Source organism: Rhinoraja longicauda, chromosome 6 (assembly GCF_053455715.1).
Source record: "Rhinoraja longicauda isolate Sanriku21f chromosome 6, sRhiLon1.1, whole genome shotgun sequence".
Taxonomy (NCBI): domain Eukaryota; kingdom Metazoa; phylum Chordata; class Chondrichthyes; order Rajiformes; family Arhynchobatidae; genus Rhinoraja; species Rhinoraja longicauda.
The window spans coordinates 69,031,271-69,055,903 of NC_135958.1; the positions used below are offsets into that span (position 1 = coordinate 69,031,271).

Consider the following 24,633-nt stretch of genomic DNA (forward strand, 5'->3'; position numbering starts at 1 on the left):
GGGAGAGGTGGAGACAGTCAACAAATCAACCATGACAAAATCATTCCAAAAATGACTTTTAACTCGCAAGGTGGAAGTGGGAGCATTCTCGGAGCAAGGTGACCAAATCTTCTGGAGCTACCACCTAGTTCAGAGCATAGTACCTGAAAGGACTCTGTTCACTGGTTGCTGAGAGAGGGGACATTGCGGGATAATAGATGTGACAACATGGACAAACGTTTTGGGAAGGGGAAAAATAATCATCTTTGAGGTCGCAGGTAATAAATGCTTGTGCAAATATCAGCTACCTGTTGCATGCGACACCTCACATTTGATTCCAGTGAAACGATTGCACTAAATGTTGTGGCCTTCTTTCTTTATTCGTCTACTGTGGATGGCACGATTGTAATCATGTGTAGTATTTTCTTTGACCGGGTGGCACGCCAACAAAAGCTTTTCACTGTACCTCAGTACACTTGGCAATAATAAACTAAACAAAACTAAACTGTGGGATTGAATGTGCGGATGTAGAATGATAAATGGAATTTTATTGTAGCGCCTGGCCAAGGAATCATTGCAGCGAAAATTAAGCAGAATGTAGAATACCTTCCTCTACACCTCCTCCACCCCATTGCAGGCATTGCACTTTATCTACAGAACTACTGCGCTACAATACTGAGAATGATATTCTGCACTCTGTATCTTTGCCTTTGCTCCCTCTAATGTACTTGAGTTTGATTTGATTGTGTTTATGTTTTAGATTATCTGATCTGATTCATAGCATGCAAAACAAAGCCTTTCACTGTACCGAAAATAGACACAAAAAGTTGCTGGAGTAACTCAGCGGGTCAGGAGTAAAGGAATAGGTGACGTTTTGGGTCGACAACTTCTTCAGTTTGTATCTGCAGTTCCTTCCAACACCTCTCCCTGTACCCCAGTACATGAGACAATAATAAACTTCAACCTAAAACCAAACACTCTCACCTGTTCAGCGGCTGCCTCCAAAGACAAATGTCTTCTGGATGCCTCATGCAACACAAGAGATTTTTTTCAAGAGAATACGAAGGTTTATCAGATGAAATCGAAAGTAACAGCAGTGAGATGGTTAACAGCGGAGGTTGTTTGGGGAGCTCTGCTTTCCAGCTTTATAACGCTGAGCCATACGTTGCTTCAAAGAGCTGTCAGGAGCTGGCACGAGATAGAAAGAGCTGGCCTTCAGATTGTAGCCTGAAGACAGCGAGGCCAGGTGTGGAGACTGCTGTGACTGTAGGTGTAGGAATGTAAACCACATCCAGTAGAATCATCTCGTTGCTATTCTGTAGGCACTAGGCCTGATGTGGGCGGTAGTTGGCAGTGCATCCTCGAAACTCAGATCACTTCCGAACTTCCACAGTGAATTATTCTCAGACTCTTAAAGCTGCATGGGTCCAGAGGAAGTTATTAGCATTCTCTGTGACTGCTGTGAGCTGTATTAACCCTTTAAAGCCCGCAATGGCAATTAGTTTCTTTCAGTTTGGAGATACAGTGCGGAAAATGGCCCACTGAGTCCGAATCGACCAGTGATCACCCCGTACACTAACGATATCCTACACACCAGGGAATTTTGTCCAGATTAAAGGAGGGGCTCGAGACGCCCAGCTGCGGAAAATCGGTGGTGGACCTGTATCGAGAATTAGAACTCTGCCAGACTTGCATTCTTGGATCTAACATTTTCCAATCAAAAATTTTCAAAAGTTAATCTGCACTCAGGACTTAAAGCTGTCCTGCCTGTTGAAATGTCAAGTTAACAAGGAAGATGTTTGATGAGGCTGTGTCGCAAATGGCAGTGGGGGAAACAGCTGTGGTTATTATCCATTGTCCATTCCATGGGCGAGTGGAACTATGAAACTGCTGCAACATGGGCCTCCAGTGGTTCCCTGTCCCAAGATTTTCCCCCATGTTGTTAGGAAGTCAATTCATGCCCGTCTGGCAATATCCTCCTCCTTAGCAACCAGTGAACAAGTCCTATTCGTTAAGCAAAACGCAAAGTACTGGAGTAACTCGTCGGGTCAGGCAGCATCTCTAGAGGACATAGATAGGTGACTTTTTGAGTTCAGACCCGGAACCTCACCTGTCCATGTCCTCCAGAGATGCTGCCGGACCCACTCAAGATTGGACCAGTAACTGGAGGAAACGTTGATATTTTGAATACGTTGATCAAGCATGGCAGCCATTTTATTTGGTCATGGTCTTCTAAGGCATCTACGACATTTTATTACATTTAATGTACATTCCCTCTATATCCATATGCCTTTCTAAAAGTCTAATAAATGCCATTAACATGTATGTTTCAATTTGATATGAACATACTGAGATTAAGAAGCAATTTCTTGATCTCAATAATATAATGTCGTATTATTAGAATACGATTTTGTTGGAATGCTTTTGCACAATAGAAGCTAACAAGATATAGAAATAGAGTTTTATATAATGCAAAGTTCTCTTCAATAGGTAATGGTGTAACTATGGAAAAGTAAGTATTAACAACTGAAGAACTAAAAATACCCAAACTTAATTACATATATTATTACAGAAACATTGATAAACTGGAGTAACGAGTAGCTGACAGTGATATTGGTTTGATAGAACAGATATAAAACAACTAACGTTTGAAGGAAAAGTTAATAAATGCTTGTTAAACTATATTTGTAGAGCCATTAAAAGAAATAATTCACAGAAGGGTGGCACAGCTGGTAGAGCTACTGCCTTACAGTGCCAGAGATCTAGGTTCGATCCTGAATTCTGGTACTGTCTGTGTGGAGTTTGCACGTTCTCCCTGTGACTACATGGGTTTCCTGTGGCGAAATTGGGATAACATAGGACTAGTGTGAACAGGTGATCGATAGTCCGCATGAACTGTGGGCCGAAGGGCCTCTTTCCGCGCTGTAGCTCCAAACTAATCAAAACTAAACTAAAAGTGAAGTCAGAGTAACGACTGTACCAGCATCCATTATATTCAAAGTAAGACAAATGTTGAATGACTCATTCATTTTCCAAACATTCTTTTGAAATATCATTTTCTTTTATGATGGTGTCCAGTTTCAGATGTCCTTGAAGGCTCGTAAGCAAGAGATGATGCAGTTTCAAACGTTACTAATTAGTATTTTCTGAACGTGCACTTAATTGATTTAATTTGTGGTCTTTACTGCTTTAATAACAACTTGTGGCACCGGCATCCCTATCACAAATGACATGCCGTGCTACATAATTATGGACAAGGGGCTGGGTAATAGTTATGAAATGCGTACAGTGGAAAGAGGCTTCTGAATAAAGAAAGGTATTCGTGCAAATCCAAAACCTTTAAGTATTAATGAATTGTACGATTCTAGTTGAAAGGGACCAAGGTGGTTAAAACAGGTGTTCGTAATGAATTTTTAATTCTTCCTAAATCTTCAGGGATGTGGGTGGAACAGAAAGGGCCCACACTCTTAATTTAACATGGCAGAGAAATCAATAATATGTCATTCATTTGCTAATTTATTTTGCCCCTCGTGTAGTATATAATTGGGAAATCGCCCAGTTTGATTAAAACTTATTCAGTTGCATTCTGAGGAAGTCTAATGTCCTCATTCCATTTCAATATGTGTGGGGCAGATTGTAATTGTAACTGTACACTGTTATATCCAGTAATTGTAACTGTACACTGTTATATCCAGTTAACGAACAAAGACAGGGAGTGACTTTCACATCATTTCTTTTGTAGGCAGGACTTTAGAGATGTGTAGGAAGGAACTGCAGATGCTGGTTTGCACCGAAGACAGGCACAAAGTGCTGGAGTAACTCAGCGGGTCAGCCAGCATCTCTGGAGAAAAAGGGTGGGTGACGTTTCGGGTCGGAACCCTTCTTCGGACTGAAAGTAGGGGGCGGAGGAGGGGGGTGGGAGCTAGGGAAAGGATGGCTGTGGTTTTGGGTCGAGTCCCTCCTTAATGATTGTGGAAGGTTCAATATAGGACAAACTATGAATTCTAAAACCTCGGACAAACTCACTGATTATGCATCTTTCTGTCTTTCAACCCCCCCTCCCCCGTTGACATTCTAGACACGAATTACAATCAAATGCTGATGCTGTTGGTGATGATAATATTAAATCATGAATTTGCGAAGTAATTTTGGTATGAACTTGATAATTTGAACTCAGACGTTGTATGTATTCTGGATGAGAACATTTTTTGTATCCTGTTACCTTGGACGTGGTGACTTAAGCCAGGCTGATAATCCCCTCTCACCCAACTAAACTGACTTTAATGCAGGTTTAGTATTTTGGCAACGATGGCATGCACACAGCCTATGGATCACAGCAACAGTTAGGATGCATCTAGTCTGTAGTATGGACAAATTGTGATGAGAGAACCAATAATGATGTTTTTAAAATACATTTGGACAGGCAGTATAAGAAAATAACTGCAGATGCTGGTACAAATCGGCACATGGGCAGGAAAGGTTTAGAGGGATACGGGCCAAATGCAGACAGGTGTGACCAGTGTAGATGGGGCACCTTGGTCACGTGGGCAAATTGGGCTGAAGGGCCAGTTTCTGTGATATATGACTCTGACTAATGCAGATAGCTGAGAACAATTGGAGAGGGAGAGAAAATGCAGGGATCCTTTTGTTGATGAAGTTACATACACCATGAACAATAAGGAACAAAAATGTTGTTCTTAAATTTTAGCGGAAAAATTGCCACTGTTTCTCAGCTGGAGTTCATGTTGACAAGGCACAGGAGCAGAATTAGGACATTCAGCCCATCGAGTCTACTCTGTCTTTCATTCATAGCTGATCTATTTCTATCTCTCAACCCTGTTCTCCTGTCCTCTTCCCGTAACCCTTGACACCCTTGCTAATCAAGGACCTGTAGCGGGAGCGATCGGTTTGGCCCGATATAAGGCTGGACGCCAGGTTAGTCCAGTCGGGATGGCTTTATTAACACAGCAAGCTGCCAGCGCACATGTTCACTCTCCTCTCTCTCCACAACCCCTGCTGGAGAAACCCCGTGGACTGGTCAGTGCCCAGACCCTGTCAGTCTCAGTGCCGAGGGCTCGCCCAAGGAGTGGCCTAACTCTCAGGGGTCACCACAGACCTATCAATCTCAGCTTTAATGTCCTTGCTGAGTTGGACTAAAACTATTGATGTTCAGCCATAATCATACTTTCTGTGGTGAATCGTGACTCTCCATTAATTGTTGATGTTGAATATTATATCAGATAAACGTCCAAATTAAAACAAATGTTTTGCATGATAGCCAGTTTCTGTGATATATGACTCTGACTAATGCAGATAGCTGAGAACAATTGGAGAGGGAGAGAAAATGCAGGGATCCTTTTGTTGATGAAGTTACATACACCATGAACAATAAGGAACAAAAATGTTGTTCTTAAATTTTAGCGGAAAAATTGCCACTGTTTCTCAGCTGGAGTTCATGTTGACAAGGCACAGGAGCAGAATTAGGACATTCAGCCCATCGAGTCTACTCTGTCTTTCATTCATAGCTGATCTATTTCTATCTCTCATCCCTGTGCGTGATTTTCGGATGGTCTCCGCAGTGGTTTGTGGAGCAGTGACCCATCACTGGGACACGGGGCGAGGGAGTGCAGTGGCATTTACATCCTCCCATTTTCCTCTCAAAAACCTCCGCAAGATGAAGGCTGGGAAAACAGGTTAAATATTTTGACTGTTTAGAAGACAATACGGCAAATCGGGCTATTGCTCTTCTTAGGGAAGTGAAACTCACCTGTCTCGTCTTGGCATAGTTCTATGTCATAAGGCAGGCCAACATCAGCCAAGCATTGCTGGCAGCTGGGGTCAGTTTACTTGGATAAAAATGAGCTCTGAATAGTGAGCAATCATCTCCCAGCCCAAACCTGACAAAACAGATCGCACATAATTGCTGTTTCTTTATCGTCCAGGTTCAAAGGTGTAGTTTGCGCAATTAAGCGAGTACAAACGCACAGGGTTTGACACCTGCAGTGCTGGGAGACAAGAGAAATATGAAACAAGTGGCGTACCTAAATGCCCCGTTATGGAAGACGTTTCCCATGAACTGATACGGGTCTGAAGAAGGGCCTCGACCTGAAACGTCAGCCATTCCTTCTATCCAGAGATGCTGCCTGTCCCGCCGAGTTACTCCAGCATTTTGTGTTTATCTTTGGTGTAAACTAGCATCTGCAGTTATTTTCTACACAGTTCAACACAAATCTTTATCTGGTTTTTGAATGATTTTCTCAGCTATATACATAACAACAGCAGTGTCATAGGGTCATGAAAACAAGCCCTTCGGCCCAACTTCTGAGCTGATTTTGGCCAGGATGCCCGTCTACAATAGTTCCTCCTACCCGTGTTTGGCCCATAGCTCAGTACATGAGACAATTAACTAAACTAATCAACTAACTAAGGGTCCCGACCTGAATCAGCACCCATCTATGTCCTATGCCACCTGACCCGTTGAGTTACACCAGCACTTTATGTAATTTCAATCCAGCGATCGACCGCAGAGTTCTCAACAGTTTCCAGGTGCAGCCACACACAGGTTTTATTTTTGGGGTAGGGATGATTGAGGAAGTGAGCAAACACTTTGCTTTTCTCCCTGGGTGTTCACCTCTGTCATGTCGATGTCTACTTGGGAGCTGGGAGATAGTCACAAAGTGCTGGAGTAACTCAGCGGGTCAGGCAGCATCTCTGGAGAAAAATGGATGGGTGACGAAGTCAGAAAAAAAGTCCTGACCCGAAAGGTCACCCATCCTTTTTCTCCAGGGATGCTGCCTGACTCACTAAGTTACTCTAGCACGTTGCGTCTATCGTCGGTATAAACCAGCATCTGCAGTTCCTTCCTGTTCATTTTGAGAGCTGGGAAAAACGGACTGTCCAGCCCCTTTGTGTACCTGGCTATTTGGACTCCAACCATGGCAGCACGCTCAGGCAAAGTTAAGCTACTTGTGCTCATCTCTTGAAATGAGGCGCAGTTGTTGTGCACAGCCATATCCACCGCCATGCATTGCTCCTTATATCCAAATGCCAGGTGCATCAGTCAGCTTTGTGTGGCATTCCTCCCTGTGTATCGACACAGAATGCTGGAAGGGGCGGCACGGTGGCGCAGCGGTAGAGTTGCTGCCTTACAGCTAATGCAGCGCCGGAGACTCAGGTTCGATCCTGACTGTGGGCGCCGTCTGTATGGAGGTTGTACGTTCTCCCCGTGACCTGCGTGGGTTTTCTCCGAGATCCTCGGTTTCCTCCCACTCTCCAAAGACGTACAGGTATGTAGGTTAATTGGCTGGGCAAATGTAAAAATTGTCCCTAGCGTGTGTAGGATAGTGTTAATGAGCGGGGATCGCTGGGCGGCGCGGACCCGGTGGGCCGAAGGGCCAGTTTCCGCGCTGTATCTCTAAAACTTTAAAAAAACTCAGCGGGTCAGGCAGCATCGCTGGAGAAAAGGAATAGGTGATGTTTCGCGTCGCAAGCCTTCTTCAGACTGAGAGACAGGGGTGAGGGAAACGAGGTACGACGAGGTCCAGAACAAGTCAGAGCCCGGCACCAATGGCCAAAGAAAGGTGGAGACCACAATGGTTCATTGTTGGCTGTGGAAGAAGTGCTAACGAAGGGATATGAGCTGTGGAACTAGCAGGATGACGGGGGGGGGGGGGACGGGGGACGGGGGACGGGGGACGGACAGACAGACAGAGAGAGAGATGGTTACTTGGTTAGTGAAATCAGTTTTCACACAGCTGGGTTATAAGCTGCCGGGGTGAAATATGAGGTGCTGTTCCTCAAATTTGTGTTTGGCCTCACTCTGACAATGGAGGAAGCCCAGGACATGACAGAAAGGTTGGTATGGGTAGGGGAGTTAAAATGTTTGTCAACTGGGAGATCTTTTAGGCCAAGGCCGACTGAGCGTAGTGTTGAGCCTAACGATCGTCCACTCTGCGCTAGGTCTTGTCGATATATATAGGAAGTCCACACTGAGGGGTGGCGCGGCGGTAGAGTTGCTGCCTTACAGCGCCAGAGACCCGTGTTCGATCCTGACTAAGGGTGCTTGTGTGTACGGAGTTTGTACGTTCTGCCTGTGACCACGTGGGTTTTCCCCCGGGTGCTCCAGTTTCCTCCCACACTCCAAAGACGTGCAGGTTTGTAGGTAATTAGTTTATGTTAATTGCAATTGTCCCTTGTGTGTGTAGGATAGTGCTAGTGTACGGGATGACCTCTGGTGGGAGTGGACTCGGTGGGCCAAAGGGCCTGTTTCCACGCTGTATCTCCAAAGTCCAAACAACGGATAGAGTAGATGTGGTCGGAGGAGGTGAGGTTCACACTAATAGAGGCTGGGTCCCCTTGCAGCACGTGTCTAATGCACGTTTACATGAGACGTGGAATTTCTAGCCACAAAGAGACCCTGAGATTCAGCGAAAGAGAAAGCATTTTTGTCTGCATCTCTCACCAGCTCTGGAGCAGTACAGTGCTCCTCTCCACTCGGAACAAAGAGAGGATTGACTACGCTTGGTGAAATGCCATTTGTTGTGCACTGTTTTCTCCACTGCTTATCGCCTATTGTTGACACTGTGGGTTGAGGCATATTCTTATGGTTGTGTCGAGCAGAGTCCACGAGGAAGGTTGGATGAACTGTAGGCTTTTGATTTTGGAGAGAGGGAATCCCTTTGCTGCTGTGTTTCCAAACCACAGTGCTAATCTCACTCAAACAATATTGACCTTTGATAAGTCTTAGAAGAATCCCATCATGGACAGGGCAGGCACAGATCTAAGGTAAAGCTAAAAGATAAAGCATAGTCCTCAAAGTTTTCTTTCCCCATTTAAAGCATTTTTTCTCTCTGTTGGAATGGAACTCGGGTTAAAAGCGAAAGATCCCCTCTCCCTTCCCTGTGTCCCCTGTGAACTCACACGTTTTTCCCTCTCCCCCCCCCCCCCCCCCCCCCCCTGACTAATATTCCTTCCTCGGGCTTCACAGTTTGCACCTCTCCTTAGCTCAGATCTTTTGTATTTGCGTCTCTGGCCTTGTCCATCTGACTATCAAAACTCCACTCACCTGTATCCACCTATCACTCGTGAGGCTTAATCTTGCCCCTCCTTCTCTCTTCCAGCTTCCCTCAAGGAGGGAAGCATTTAACAGGGCAACCCCGAACCGTCGTCCTTCTCCTCGCCCGACCATCTTCATAAATTATAGGAGCAGCATTAGGCCATTCAGCCCATCATTCCCTCTCAGTCCCATTCTCCTGCCTTCTCCTGATAATCGTTGACACCCGTACTAATCAAGAATCTACCAATCTCCACCGTAAAAATATCCGTTAACATGGCTGCCACAGTCGTCTGTGATTCACCACCCTCTGACTAAAGAAATTCCTCCTCATCTCCTTTCTAAAGGTACTTCCTTTTATTCTGATGGCATGGCATCTGGTCCTAGACTCTTCAACCTTTGTGCCCCGGGAATGCCTCCTGCAGCCGATCTTGAGGGTGTGGAAGGTAAGACCCCAGTTTTTCTTACCGGCCCTTGCAATCAATGGTTGTTGTGAGGATAAGTGAAGCAGTTGATGCCTGGATGTGTGGAGTGAGTTTGGGCGATTGGTGCCGAGAGGAAAGAAGATGTGCAAAATCACGAGAGGAATAAATCGGGCAGACGCACAGAGTCTCTTGCCCAGTGTTTGGGAATCAGGAGCCAGAGGACATAGGTTTAAGGCGGGTGGGGAAAGATTTAATATGAACCTGAGGGGTAACCTTTTCACGCAAAGGTTGGTGGGTGTATGGAACGAGCTGCCGGAGGAGGTAGTTGAGGCTGGTACCATCGCAACGTTTAAGAAGCATTTAGACGGATACATGGATAGGACAGGTTTAGAGTGATATGGGTCAATTGCAGGCAGGTGGGACTAGTGCAGATGGGACACGTTGGCCGGTGTGGGCAAGTTGGTCCAAAGGACCTGTTTTTGGCTGGTGTGGAGGGTGCTTAGACGAGAGCTGTGAGCTTGGGCTCAGGTACTCTGGTGCGGAGAGGTTGTGTGGAAAGCCCGAAGGAGAGCAGATGAGAACACATCTGAGTGGATCTGCCTGAGTTGGGCTCTCGGCACCAGCTGGGATCTGCTTGGGGAGTCCCCTTACCGTGCTATTAAAGCCTGGTTGAACTGAGAGTGCCCGAGGACAGGTGTGCTTTGCAACCGCACGATCCAACTTCTCCCAGCTACACCAGAGCAATACAAGTGCATGAGAGCTGGCATGGAAAACAATTAGTCCATGTGGCAATTTGCAACAGGAGGCACGCAGTCGTACATCCACAATGGCGTTTTCTGATCCGTGAACCAGCATAATCAGGTTCCTCTGCAGGAATAGTGCTGAAGAAAACAGCCCAGGCCTGCGTTGGTCGTCTCCTGGGGCGTGTCTGATGTCGGGTGTGACACCATGGGATGTGTCTGACACCATCTGCCGTAACAATTGGGGGATTGAGTCTAATTACTTGACCTGCTGCTTGAGGAGTTGTTGCGGCTTTTGTCGATAGGTGATTTGCGGGTACGGAGGCAAGGGTTTGTGCAGCGTACATGGGCTGTCAGAGGTGCGCGGGTGACGGCAATCTTTCACATTGTGAGCTTATTGTAGGGGATTGCTGCTGTACATGATCTGAAATGCAAAGAAGGTTGTTTTCCCACCATTGGTAATTAGCCTTCCATTCACAGACGCAAAATTCAAAGTGCCAAACTCGACCCGGAACTGAAATCAGCCATAACCGTCGAACTTTATTTACCTGTACGACAGTACAATATGGCGGCACGGTGGCGCAGCGGTAGAGTTGCTGTCTTACAGCGTCAGTGACCTGGGTTCGATCCCGACCACGGGTGCTGTCTTTATGTCGTTTTTAACGTTTTCCCTGTGATCATGTGAGTTTTCCCCAGATACTCCACTTTACTTTCACACTCCAAAGACGTACAGGTTTGTAGGTTAATTGGCTTTGGTAAAAATAGTAAATTGTCCCTGGTGTCTAGGGCAGTGCTAGTGTATGGCGATCACTGGTCGGCACGGACTCGGTGGACCGAGCGGCCTGTTTCCGCGCTGTATTTCTAAACTAAAACTAAAGTATTAGACCTTCAGTTATAAAGGGAGATGATTGGTATTTGCTTGCATAAAACTGGAAGCACCAAATTTAAAGCACACGGCAACTATTTGATTGGAGTCACCTAATGGCATTTTCCATAGTCAGCATTTTGGGAATCTTGTGTGAAGAACTGGCTTAGCACAAGTCCATCTACACTTCACACTGCCTCGGCAAGGCTACTCAGCATAATCAAGGATGAGTCAGTCACTCCACTTCTCCCCTCCCCCATCGGGCAAGAGGTACAGAAGTGTGACACCTCCAGATTCGGGAGCAGTTTCTTCCCAGCTGTTATCAGACAACTGAACCATCCTATCACCAACTAGAGAGCGGTCATGAGTTACTATCTACCACATGGAAGACGCGAGGACTATCTTTAATCAGACATTACTGGACTTCAACTTGTACTAAACGTTATTCCCTTTATCATGTATCTGTGCACTGTGGACAGCTCGATTGTAATCATGAATAGTCTCTGCGTGACTGGTTAGCACGCAACAAAAAGCTTTTCATTGTACCTGACGATAAACGAAACTAAACAAAATGGCAGAAAATAAAGACCATAAATAAAAAAATAGCAAGAACGGCCCTAAAAATATATATTTCATATAAGTTCAGAAATCACAGAGCTATGTGGAAGGTTTTAATGCTGGTACTCTTTCCATTTAACTAAATTAATAGGGAGCTTGATTAACTAGAACATCCACGGCCAGAACTGGCGCATATTCAATACGACAAGAAAGCATTTTGTATTAAGTAGCAAAATAGTAAAAATCGTTGACCTTTACCAGTTTACGGCTCGGCCGCCATTCACAGCTGCACACGAGTGAAATGCCAAAGATGTTGACTATTTTACGGTTCAATATTAAGCCCTCTTTCATTGCAACTCAGTCATACGTTCGAACAGTAAGGTAATGCACAGCAATACCAGGCATTGTGCATAGGTTGTGCAGACCTGCACTAGGCTCCAGACTTGGTCTCAGATAACCTCATTGCAAATGCTTGTATTATACCACTAATTTAGTGTTTAGTTTAGTTTAGAGATGCAGTTCGGAAACAGGCCCTTTGGCCCACCGAGTCAGCACCAGCCAGCGATCACCGCACATTAACGCTGCCCGACACACACTAGGGACAATTTTACATTTACACCAAGCCAATTAACCTACAAACTTGTACGCCTTTGGAATGTGGGAAGAAAGCAAAGATCTCGGAGAAAACCCACGTAGGTTACGTGGACAACGTACAAACTCTGTACTGATGAGCACTCGTAGTCGGTATCGAACCCGGGTCTCTGGCGCTGTAAGGCAACAACTCTACCGCTATGCCACTTATGTTGATAAGTGATAATAATGTTAATACCCCTTATGTTTTAGATTTAGAGATACAGCGCAGAAACAGGCCCTTTGGCCCACCGGGTCTGCGCCGCCCAGCAATCCCCGCACACTAACTCTATCCTACACCCACTAGGGACAATTTTTTTTAACATTTGCCCAGCCAATTAACCTACATACCTGTACATCTTTGGAGTGTGGGAGGAAACCGAAGATCTTGGAGAAAACCCACGCAGGTCACGTGGAGAACGTACAAACTCGTAGTCAGGATCGAACCTGAGTCTCCGGCGCTGCATTCGCTGTAAGGCAGCAACTCTACCACTGTGCCACCGTGCCGCCGTGCTAATAATCTGCAGATTATTAACATAATCTGCAGATTTTTTTAAATCCCACTAATTGTGGGATAATGTAGCAATAATAAAAAATGAGGCATACTTCATAAAAGAAAGTGATAAAAGCAAATTGGTGACAAATATAGTTTTGTCAGGCACAAATCTTTGGTGCTGTTTTACTGTGGCTGAAATGTTTTCATGAATGCAAACAGTGGTTGAGAACTGAACATGGAGCTTTGATGGTATTGGCAAATAATATTGAGTTGATTAATATCACATCATTGACATTACAAAAAAAAAATCAAATTACATTTTACACAAGGAATGTGTCTGCCACAAACACTTTATAATGAAGAAATAAGCTTTTGATTCAATAGCAATTTGATCATGTACAATACGGTTACAATCACACGTCCACATTTACAGCAGAATGGAAACTATAACGATTTTCACACACAGTGAGCAGTTCAGGCAAATGAAACATGCAGATAAATATTTGCATAGTTTATTTTTTACTTTTTCGAATGAATTCCTCCAGAGAAAGTACCAATGAGTCAAGTGTCTACTTTCAGTAAATTGACTATAATTATACGAGGCACCAAAATGCACAACCTGAAGGGAGCAAAATTTCCAACTACCTATAAAGGTTTTGCTCACGTGGACCATGGTAGTAAACATCTAAACTTCGATAATTAGCAGAGTCAGATTCTAAAATGTTGTCCTTGGGAGAACTAAATTAAAAAAGAAATGTGACCTGTCATAAGGTGTGACTGAGCTGATGTTTTATGCTGAGCCCTTATTAGACATAAATAATGCTGTACTGTGCTGGAGGATATATTGGAGAGCATCAGATATGACCATTGCACTCCTGTTTTCCAAAGAAATTGGACTGAGGATATTACTGCAGGGGCTGCCCCTTCTTGATTCACCTTCAATTTACCAGCTTTAGTGGCTTGGTAGGAATTGTTCTTTATAGATCTCACTGGGGCATCCCTTTCCTATCTTTATATTTACTTTCTAAAGGACTTAGGGCAGCACAGTCTGTACGGAGTTTGCACGTTCTCCCCCTGACCGCGTGGGTTTTCTCCGGGTGCGCCCGTTTCCTCCCACACTCCAAATACGTTCAGGTTTGTAGGTTAATTGACTTGGGTAACGATTGTAAATTGTTCCTAGTATGTAGGGCAGTGCTAATGTACAGGGTGATTTCTGGTCGGCACGATCTGGATGGGCCGAAGGACCTGTTTCTGAGCTGCATCTCTAAACTAAACTTAAACAGGGAGGATCCCATTTAAAAATAAAGGGCAAGCTTTCAGCGACCTTGCTAATGATAAGCATGGTGCCACATTTAGTCCTGAAAGAGATAACGTGACTCGTGTTATCAAGTATTAGGAAATATCAGAACTGCCAGTAGCAGGAAATCTCAGGGTGTCACTTTACATTTTGTTATGACGGTGTCAGGTACAAGTGTCAAACTGAGCTGCAAACTCAGGATGGCAGAAACACCACTTCAGTTCTCTTAGAAACATGGAAGCATAGAAAATAGGTGCAGGAGTAGGCCCTTTGAGCCAGCACCGCCATTCAATATGATCATGGCTGATCATCCAAAATCAGTACCCCGTTCCTGCTTTCTCCCCATATCCCTTGATTCCATTAGCCCGAAGAGCTAAATCTAACTCTCTCTTGAAAACATCTTGTGAATTGATCTCCACTTCCTTCTGTGGCGGAGAATTCCACAGATTCACAACTCTGTGGTGAAGAAGTTTTTCATCATCTAAATGGTCCTAAATGGCCTACCCCTTATTCTTAATGTGACCTAATCAAGGGATATGGGGAGAAGGCAGGCACAGGTTACTGATTGTAGATGATCAGCCATGATCACAATGAATGGCGGTGCCGGCTCGAAGGGCCAAATGGCCTCCTCCTGCACCTATTTTCTATATTTCTATGTTTCTCCCCCTGGTTCTGGACTCCCCCAATACCAGGAACATTTTTTCCTGCATATAGCCTGTCCAATCCCTTAAGAATTTTATATGTTCCAAGATATTTGGCTCGGTCCCAGTTCAGGTCTGGTATACTGCAACTGGCCCTTTAACATTCCCTTCTGGGTTGCTTGAAACATTGTAAGTGCTCCTAATGCAGGGGCTGATGAGTGGGACCCTCCTTCCCAGGGCTGGAAGGGTAAATACAGACATGAGGCCTCAGAGGGCAAGGCCCTTAAATGCTCGCCTTCCAGCCAGTGCAATCTGTGACCAGACTCCATGCAATGCATGGATTCCAGTTACCATCCAGACCCCATCACTCTCCGTCTCCCTGCACCATCCGAATACCAAAAACTGCACGTATCGTTCCTTTTCTGACCTCATGCTTTTCATTAATAAAACAGCTGTCAGTCTCAAGACGTGTCAAGAGTGTTTTATTGTCAAATGTCCTGAACAGAACAATGAAATTCTTACATGCAGCAGCACAACGTTATATAGAATCATGGAGTGATACAGTGTGGAAACAGGCCCTTCGGCCCATGCATATACATGCACCTTTATCCACACCGGCCATATTATCATGTAAACATAGTACTTTGTAAACAACATAATAAACAAAATTTCAGTGTGTATATATATACACATATGTATGTGTATACACATATGTATATACACATATGTATAAGTGTATATATATTGTGTATATATATATATATATATTGTACGCACATATACACGCGTATACATGCGTATACACGTGTATATACACACGCACACATATATATACAAATATATATATACATACATATATATACGTGTATACACACACACACACACACACACACACACACACGGCTGTAGGGGAAACAAGTTGAACATTAATGATTAACACAGTACCAAATGCTGGTTGCAGAAGTGATTTCCAAATTCCTACCATTGTTTGGATGTGTAGATTTTCCCTTTCTTCACTCTTGAATATCTTTGAGCTAATTTTTATATTGTGGCTCCTCGACCAACGAGCAGAAATGATTTATGTCGATTCATCAATCCCCTCGAATATCAAATATTTAGATCAATTCTCCCCCCCCCCAATCTTTCTAAAATCCAGGAAGTATGATCTTCGTGTGTTTGATATCACTTTAGTTTAACCCTTGCAATCCATATACCCTCTGCACCTTCCAAGGCCAACGTGTTCTTCCTGACATTTGGTGGCGCAGCAGTAGAGTTGCTGCCTTACAGCGCTAGAGACCCAGGTTCGATCCTGACTACAGGTGCAGTCTGTATGGAGTTTGTACGTTCTCCTCGTGACTGTGTGGGCTTTCTCCGGGTGCTGCGGTTTCCTCCAACACTCCAAAGATGTACAGATTTGTAGTTTAATTGGATTTGGTAAAGATTGTAAATTGTCCCTCGCGTGTAGGATAGTGCTAGTGTGCAGGGATCGATGGTCGGCACGGACTCGGTGGGTCGAAGGGCTTTTTTCAGCGCTGTGTCTCTAAACTAATTGTGCACAGTACTCCAGTTGAATGCTAACTGGAGCTTTATTTAGCTACAACACAATGTGAAAGCCCTGGTATTCCAGTCCTTCAGATATACATTCACCTTTATCCTTATTGATTATTAGCTGAGTCATGTCATGGTATTTTATTGATCTCTGTAAATGATCTCAAATCCACTTGCAGTTTTACTGTTGCTTATTTTTCACTATTTAGAGGGTGTGGAGACTCATGAAGGCTGCTTCAACAGCATCGCCCAAACCCACCAAATGCATTGCTTAAAAGACACGAGTGCATCCAGCACAAGGGAACCCCACCACAGGGTACCTCCCCTCCTAGTTGCACACATCCTGGCTTAGAAATCCTATGTAGTTCCTTCATCTTGGCTGGGTTTAGAACCTAGAAACGTTTACTCACGAATACCCGAAGAACATTTCAAACAGTGACTTAAGAAGGCAGCTCACTGCCGCGACCTTAAGGTTGGGAAATATAAGCAGGCATTGACAGCAATGAAAATTATAGGTTTTACCCCAAAATAGAAAACAGGTTACCTTTCTGTACTTCTACTGGTTCACACACAGATGACCTTACATTTGCCTACATTAAAACGCAGTTTCATATTTCTGTTATTCTCTTCACTTATTGATAGCAGTTCGATCTATGCTGCATCCATTGGCACCCGCCCTCAAGGCATTGAGACACTTTTCTAAACCACCATGAGAATCATTTGTAGAAAAGGTGGGAGGGATCTTAATGAACTCATTAATCAGTATATGCGTCTGATAGTTTCACTGCTCTGTGGGAGGTTTGAGGTTACCTGCTCGAGGAAACTTTCAATGGGGACATCTTGCACTTCAACTTTGTAACGAGTGAACCATAGGAATAATTCACCCCACAATGAGCCAGCATGCTTGAATCAGTTGGACTCCAATATGAATTTGAGGTGGCACAGTGGTGCAGCGGTAGAGTTGCTGCCTTATAGAACCAGAGACCAGGGTGCAATCCTGACTACGGGTGTCTGTCTGTACAGAGTTTGTACGTTCTCCCCGTGACAGCATGAGTTTTCGGCTGCTCCGGTTTCCTCCCACAATCCAAAGACGTACAGGTTTGTCCGTTAATTGGCTTCGGTAAAAAAGGTAGATTGTCCCTAGTGGGTGTAGGATAGTGCTGGTGTACGGGATGATCGCTGGTTGGCGTGGACTCGCTGCGCTGAAGAGCTTGTTTCTGCGCTGCATCTCCAAAGGGTAACTCTTTTGAGGAGGAAGGAACTGTAGATGCTGGTTTACACCGAAGATAGACACAAAATGCTGGAGTAACTCAGTGGGACAGGCAGCATCTCTGGAGAGAAGGAATGGGTGACGTTTCAGGTTGAGACCCTTCGTCTCTTCTGAGTGCCTGATGTCAAGCAAATTGTGAGAACATTGCAATAATTATTATCTGTTCCTTAATTTGAGGCAAGGAGTTTTTCTAGAGTATAGCTTCAACACTGTGGTGTTACGGTTAATTCCTTAAGTCACCTGCTCGGCAAAGGCAGAGGGTTAAGATAATGGCAGAGTGAATGTTCTTGGAATGGTGCAGATCACTCCACTGTTCTGAATGTGGTGGCCATTATCTGCTCCCAATCCCTCTTTACAAGGAAGTTGAGACTGTGACTGCTGGCTAGTAAATCAACCATTGAAGGGATTATGGGCAACTGATAGAAATCAGGAATCTGAATCCTAGCAGTGCGTTCTTTACTCTGCTTGGTTTGGATACTAAAACAATTCTGGCAATGCTGCCTAAGAAAGGAAAGATGCAGTTGCCGTTGCAAGAATCGAACCTGGAACCTTTGAGTTCTGTGCCTGAGGACTGGAAAATTGCAAGTCCTTGCTTAATAAAGAGCATGGGGATAAACTCAGTAACTATTGATCACTCAGCTTAACCTTGGTGGAAAGGAAAGTTTGAAAAACAATAATCAGGGACAGAATTAGCAGTTACTTTGGGCAGTGTGGACAGCCAAGACCCACACTACCCTGACCACACTCTCGTTCTGCTGCTACCAGTGGGAAGAATGTGCAGGAGCCTGGAAGCCATGACCAGTAGGTTCAAGAATTGCTTCTTCCCAACAACATCAGACTCTAGAACACTATATAACTCTAACCTTTAGACTTTAGAGATACAGCGTGGAAAACAGGCCTTTCGTCCCACCAAATTTGTACCGACCAACGATCACCCTGTACATTAAGTATAAGAAAATAACTGCAGATGCTGGTACAAATCGAAGGTATTTATTCACAAAATGCTGGAGTAACTCAGCAGGTCAGGCAGCATCTCAGGAGAGAAGGAATGGGCGACGTTTCGGGTAGAGACCCTTCTTCAGACTGAAGAAGGGTCTCGACCCGAAACGTCGCCCATTCCTTCTCTCCTGAGATGCTGCCTGACCTGCTGAGTTGCTCCAGCATTTTGTGAACAAATACCCTGTACATTAATGCCATCCTTCACACCAGAGACAATTTTCAATTTACAGAAGCCAATTAACCTATAAACTTGTAAGTGCTTGGAGTGTGGGAGGAAACCGGAGCACCCGGAGAAAATCCTACGCGGTCACAGGGAGAACGTACAACCCCCATTCAGACAGCGCCTGTAGTCAGGATCGAACTCTTGTTCTCTGGCGCTGTAAGGGAGCAACTCCACCGCTGCGCCACTGCAGCCCTGTGACCTCAGCAACAATGCGTTTATTGGGACAGTGTATTTGGTTGCACAATGGACATCATTTTTGTTTTGTACAAGTATCACTGTTATAAGTTTGTCGATTTTTTGGTGGATCATTATATTTGTCTGTGTGGATCTTAAGCTGCTGCAAATAAAAATGTCACAGTTCTGTCGTCAGTACAGATGACAATTAAACATTCTTGACTCTAATTTAAAAAAGTTGACACGATTTGCTAATTGCCTAATTAATTTGAAGGAGTATTTGATGGAGATGGAACAAGGGTTGATGAGGGAAATGTGGTATGTGTGGATTTGCAAAAAATCCAAAATGTTTGATAAAGTGCTGGTCTTCAAGACTGAAGACGGGGATAAATGAACAAAAAATACTGAATCCTGGAAAAAAACTCTACAGGTCAGGCACAGGATACGGAAGCAAAAGATGCAAGTCATCACTATGGGGGGGATACCCTGTGTCAGGACTGGAAGGGAAGGGGAAAGTTAGCCCGAGGAAAATTAGCCCATATCTCGATTAGTTTACTTTAGTTAAGAGAGACACTGCGGGAACAGGCCATTTGGCCCACCGAGTCCGCACCGCCCAGCGATCCTTGTACATCGACACTACCCTACACACACGAGGGACAATTTTACCTTTACATGAAGCCAATTAACTTACAAACCTGTATGCCTTTGGAGTATGGGAGGAAACCGAAGATCTTGGAGGAAGCCCACGCAGGTCACGGGGAGAACATACAAACTCTGTACAGACAGCACCCGTAGGATCCAACTGGGTCTCTGGCGTTGTAAGGCAGTAGATCTACCGCTGCACCACTGTGCCACCCAAGGTATAGTAGTATGAAAGGGATTGGAGTGGTGTGTGATAATTGGGAGCAGATGGGGAGGGGATGTTGGGCAGATGGAAGCAAAGCTGGGGCGGGTGGGATAAAGGATGTTAAGTGTTAGTTGGATCCAGATGGGAGAAGGGATGATAGGCAGCGGAAACTAAGTCAGGGAGGGGATGGCAAAGACAAACATAGGAGGAAGAAAGTGCATAAGAAGGAACTGCAGATGCTGGTTTACACCGAAGATAGACACAAAATGCTGAAGTAACTCAGCGGGACAGGTAGCATCTCTGGAGAAAAGGAATAGGTCACCACTGCCCTCTGAGGCAGAGAATTCCTGGAGCGACTAGGTTTGTATACACTGGAATTTAGAAGGATGAGAGGGGATCTTATTGAAACGTATAAGATTATTAAGGGGTTGGACACGTTAGAGGCAGGAAACATGTTCCCAATGTTGGGGGAGTCCAGAACCAGGGGCCACAGTTTAAGAATAAGGGGGAGACCATTTAGAACAGAGATGAGGAAAAACATTTTTAGTCAGAGAGTTGTGAATCTGGAATTCTCTGCCTCAGAGGGCAGTGGAGGCCAATACATTCAAGAGAGAGCTAGATAGAGCTCTTAAGGATAGCGGAGTCAGGGGGTATGGGGAGAAAGCAGGAACGGGGTACTGATTGAGAATGATCAGCCATGATCACATTGAATGGCGGTGCTGGCTTGAAGGGCCGAATGGCATACTCCTGCATCTATTGTCTATTGTCACGTTTCAGTCGAGACCTTTCATCAGACTAGCATAGGAAGAAGAAAACTAGGTGGACGGATAAGAGTATGTGGGAGGAGAAGTCTTGCAAAGCTCTTCACTGTACCTCGGAAAATGCAATGTTCGGACCATCGCGGTTGCAAACTATCAGAACGGAATATGAGGCATGGAATGATGGGGGCTGTAGCATGGATAGAAAATTAACCAAGTAACAAGGAATGGAGAAGTAGTGAGAGATTGTTACCCAGACCACAGCACAGTGGTGGAGCGGTAAAGTTGCTGCCTTACAGTGCTTGCAGCGCCAGAGTCCCGGGTTCAATCCCGACTACCGACATAATGGGGCGGCACAGTAGCGCATCGGTAGAGTTACTGCCTTACAGCGCAAGAGACCCGGCTTCAATCCTGACCACGGAGTTTGTACATTCTCCCCGTGACCACGTGGGTTTTCTCCGGTTTCCTCCCACATTCCAAAGACGTGCGGGTTCTTTTGTAGGTTAATTGACTTCTGTAAAATTGTCCCTGGTGTGAAGGATGGTGCTAGTGCAGGGGGATCGCTGTTCGGGGCGGACCGGGTGGGCCTGAAGGGCCTTTTTCCGCCCTGCATCTCTAAACTAAACCATAAACTGATCTAAAATGTGCTCTAACTGTACTAAAATATGGTGGGATATGAAGGGTAGGGAGCAGATGAAATTTAAGATAAGCCGGAAAGTGGGACGGTCGGCTGGATCCTTGCTGTGAACATCCTGTGAGTCTGCGTCCTGTCTGTGGACATGCTCTATTATTCGTGGGGCCTACAATGTGTGTTGCACATTCCCCAACATGGCTGGGCTCCATTTCACTATCGGATTTCTCTGGCTCGCTCGCTCTCTTGCCCTCTCGTCCATGGACAGTGAACTGAAGCATCCCACCACAGTGCCAGCAGACAATGACCGGCCAATGTAGCCAGGTCTGAGGCATTTACATTCCGTGGGAAATGGCGAATGGACGTAAGAAGTGGCAGAGCTGAATTCCTTCATGACGTTTACCCACTGACCCTCTGCCTCATTTATAACCACTTGTCTTGCAGCGACATGATAATTGCTTACATTTTTCAATAAAAGCATTTGGTGTGTTAGCGCCTACTCAAGCCTCTTTGGATAGAGAAGATACTGTCTGACAAATGCTAGATACAATGAGGTTCGGCTGGGGCCCAAAGGCAAGCTTCCCACGAACATTCTTAAAATATTGCATGGTTGTAAAAGCTGGCTGATGCGTTTTAGAGTACAAGTTTAGCCGAGGCCACGTGAAGAATGGACGTCTGAATATGGCAAAACACATTCTTCCCCTGTGTATCCATGCTGAAACCATGCCAGCAAAAGTAGGACATATGATACAAGTTACACTTCACTTTATGCGTTTAACCGTGTCGTGTCTGCTACCACAGTGCATCACAATGTGACCTATTCTTAAACTCGATTTATTTTAGTTTTTTTGCCTCTGCCCTGCTTTTTGTTCCCATTTTTTGTAAAAATGAGTTTAGTTTATCTTAGAGATACAGCGTAGAAACGGGCCCTTCGGCCCACCGAGTCCGTGCCGTCCAGCGATCCCTGCATACTAGCCCTATCCTACACACACGAGGGAGACAATTTACAATTTTACCAAGCCAATTTACCAAGCCAATTAACCTACAAACTTGTACGTCTTTGGAGTGTTGGAGGAAACCGGAGCACCCGGGGAAAACCCACGCGGTCACGGGGAGAACGTACAAACTCCTGTAGTCGGGATTGAACCCGGGTCTCTGGTGATATAAGGCAACAACTCTACCGCTGCGCCACCGTGCCTTCCAGATCGTAAAAATATCTGCAATGGCAAACGAGGAGCAAGCCCAATGATTCAAAGGTCCACTGCTAATCATACCAGAGGGTAGTGCAATCAGTAAAGAACACCCAAGTCAAGTACGATCCCATATAATGCAGGCTTAGCTCATTCTCTCTGTCTCTTGTTGCCCTGAGCCCAACTACTGTGTAACTTTTTGTCTATTTCCAGCCATTTTGTTTTCAATCTATTGCTGTGAAATATGTTGGAGTTTTTAAACTTTATTTTTCAACGCACCTCTTATTTATTCCGCAAGGAATCCTTGATGTACTTTCCCCATGATTTTTTGTCTAGTTTAGTTTAGAGATGCAGCATGGAAATGCGCCCTTCAGCCCACAGAGTCCATGCCGACTATCGATCACCTGTTCATACTAGTTCAATGTTGCCCCACTTTTTCATCCACTCCCTGCACACTGGGGGCAATTTACAGAGGCCGATAATGAAGCAGATCTTATATTTGTAGTTTACAAAACCTCAAAAAGAATGCAGACACAAGGAACTGCAGTTGCTGGTTTACACCCCAAAAAAAGTCACAAAGTTCTGGAGTTACTCAGCTGGTCAGGCAGGATCTCAGGAGAACATGGATAGGTGATGTTTTGGGTTGGGGACCCTTCTTCAGACTGAATTGCCAGACAATGACCAAAACGGCACAGTGGCGCAACTGTAGATTTGCTGCCTTGCAGAGCCAGAGACACGGGTTAAATTCCGACTACAGGTGCTTGTCTGTACAGAGTTTGTACGTTCTCCCCGTGACCCGCATGGGTTTTCTCCAGGTTCTCCGGCTTCCTCCTACACTCCATAGGTTCATTGGCTTAGTATAATTATAACTTGTCCTTCGTGCGTGAAGGATAGTGTTAGTGTACGGGGATCTATTGTTAGCACAGACTCGGTGGGCCGAAGGGCCCGTTTCCGCACAGTATCACTAAACTAAACTAAATTAAAAAGGTCATAAGGAATAGGAGTAGAATTAGGCCATTCGGTCCATCAAGTCTACTCCGCCATTCAGTCATGGCTGATCTATCTATCACCCCCTCCTAACCCCATTCTCCTGCCTTCTCCCCATAACCTCTGACACCTGTACTAACCAAGAAACTCTCTTATCTCTGCCTTAAAAGAATGGTGATAGTGGTGGTTCTAAGTTAAAAGTGGCAGCGACCAATCTGGCCTTAGATAAAATTGGTGAATGCTGGAACTCAGCAGCTATCAGGCAAGATCTTTGGTCAGAGACATGGAGTTAGTATTTCATGTGACTTATTCAATCTTTCATCAGAAAGGTCATTGATCTGAAAGGGTTCTCTGTGTGTAGATGCTGCTTGGCCTGCTCAGTGCTCCCAGTATTTCCTGGTTTCAATTCAGATTTCAAGTAAGTTCAGTTTTCAGCTTTTACTTTAGTTTGCTTGTGCTTAATGCTTCAAGCCAGCCGGGGGGGGGGGGGGGGGGGGGGGGGAGTTGCATGTGACCCAAATCAAAGGGAGTGCAGCAGCATAAGCAAAACGCTTGTTGCTGGTAGAAAGTTTTCATAAGAGCAGAGTTAGGCCATTCGGCCCATCAAGTTTACTCCGCCATTCAATCATGGCTAATCATCATATCATATCATATATCTACAGCCGGAAACAGGCCTTTTCGGCCCTCCAAGTCCATGCCGCCCAGTGATCCCCGTACATTAACACTATCCTGCACCCACTAGGAACAATTTTTACATTTACCCAGTCAATTAACCTACATACCTGTATATCTTTGGAGTGTGGGAGGAAACCGAAGATCTCGGAGAAAACCCACGCAGGTCACGGGGAGAACGTACAAACTCCTTACAGTGCAGCACCCGTAGTCAGGATCGAACCAGAGTCTCCGGCGCTGCATTCGCTGTAAAGCAGCAAATCTACCGCTGCGCTACCGTGCCGCCCAATCTATCTTAACCCCATTCTCCTGCCTTCCCGTAACCTCTGACACCCGTACTCATCAAGAATCTGTCAATCTCCGTCTCTCAAATATCCATTGACCTGGCCTCCACAGCCATCTGTAGCAATGAATTCCACAGATTCACTGCCCTCTGATAAAATAAATTCTTCTTCGTCTCATTTCTAAAGGCGAGTCTTTCTGGCATCTGGTCCCAGACTCTCCCACTAGTGGAAACATGCTCTCCACATCCACTCTATCCAGGCCTTTCACTATTCGCTAAGGTTCAATGACGTCCCCCCTCATCCTTCTAAACTCCAGCGAGTACAGGCCCAGTGCGTCAAACACTCATCATATGTTAACCCAATCATT

The 24,633-nt window shown here is 45.1% G+C and overlaps 1 protein-coding gene across 7 annotated transcripts in view; it reads left to right on the forward strand.

Annotated features, from left to right (window-relative positions):
- Window positions 1-24,633, forward strand: part of bahcc1b (BAH domain and coiled-coil containing 1b) — a 303,723-nt gene that overhangs the window by 51,436 nt on the left and 227,654 nt on the right. For 6 of the 7 annotated variants that reach the window (XM_078401266.1, XM_078401265.1, XM_078401267.1 and 3 more), the window contains exon 3: window positions 9,379-9,477. The exons of the other annotated variant lie outside the window; for it this stretch is intronic. In XM_078401266.1, coding sequence (XP_078257392.1) covers window positions 9,379-9,477 — 99 coding nt within the window. The remainder of the gene's footprint in view (window positions 1-9,378; window positions 9,478-24,633) is intronic. 7 annotated transcript variants of the gene reach the window in all.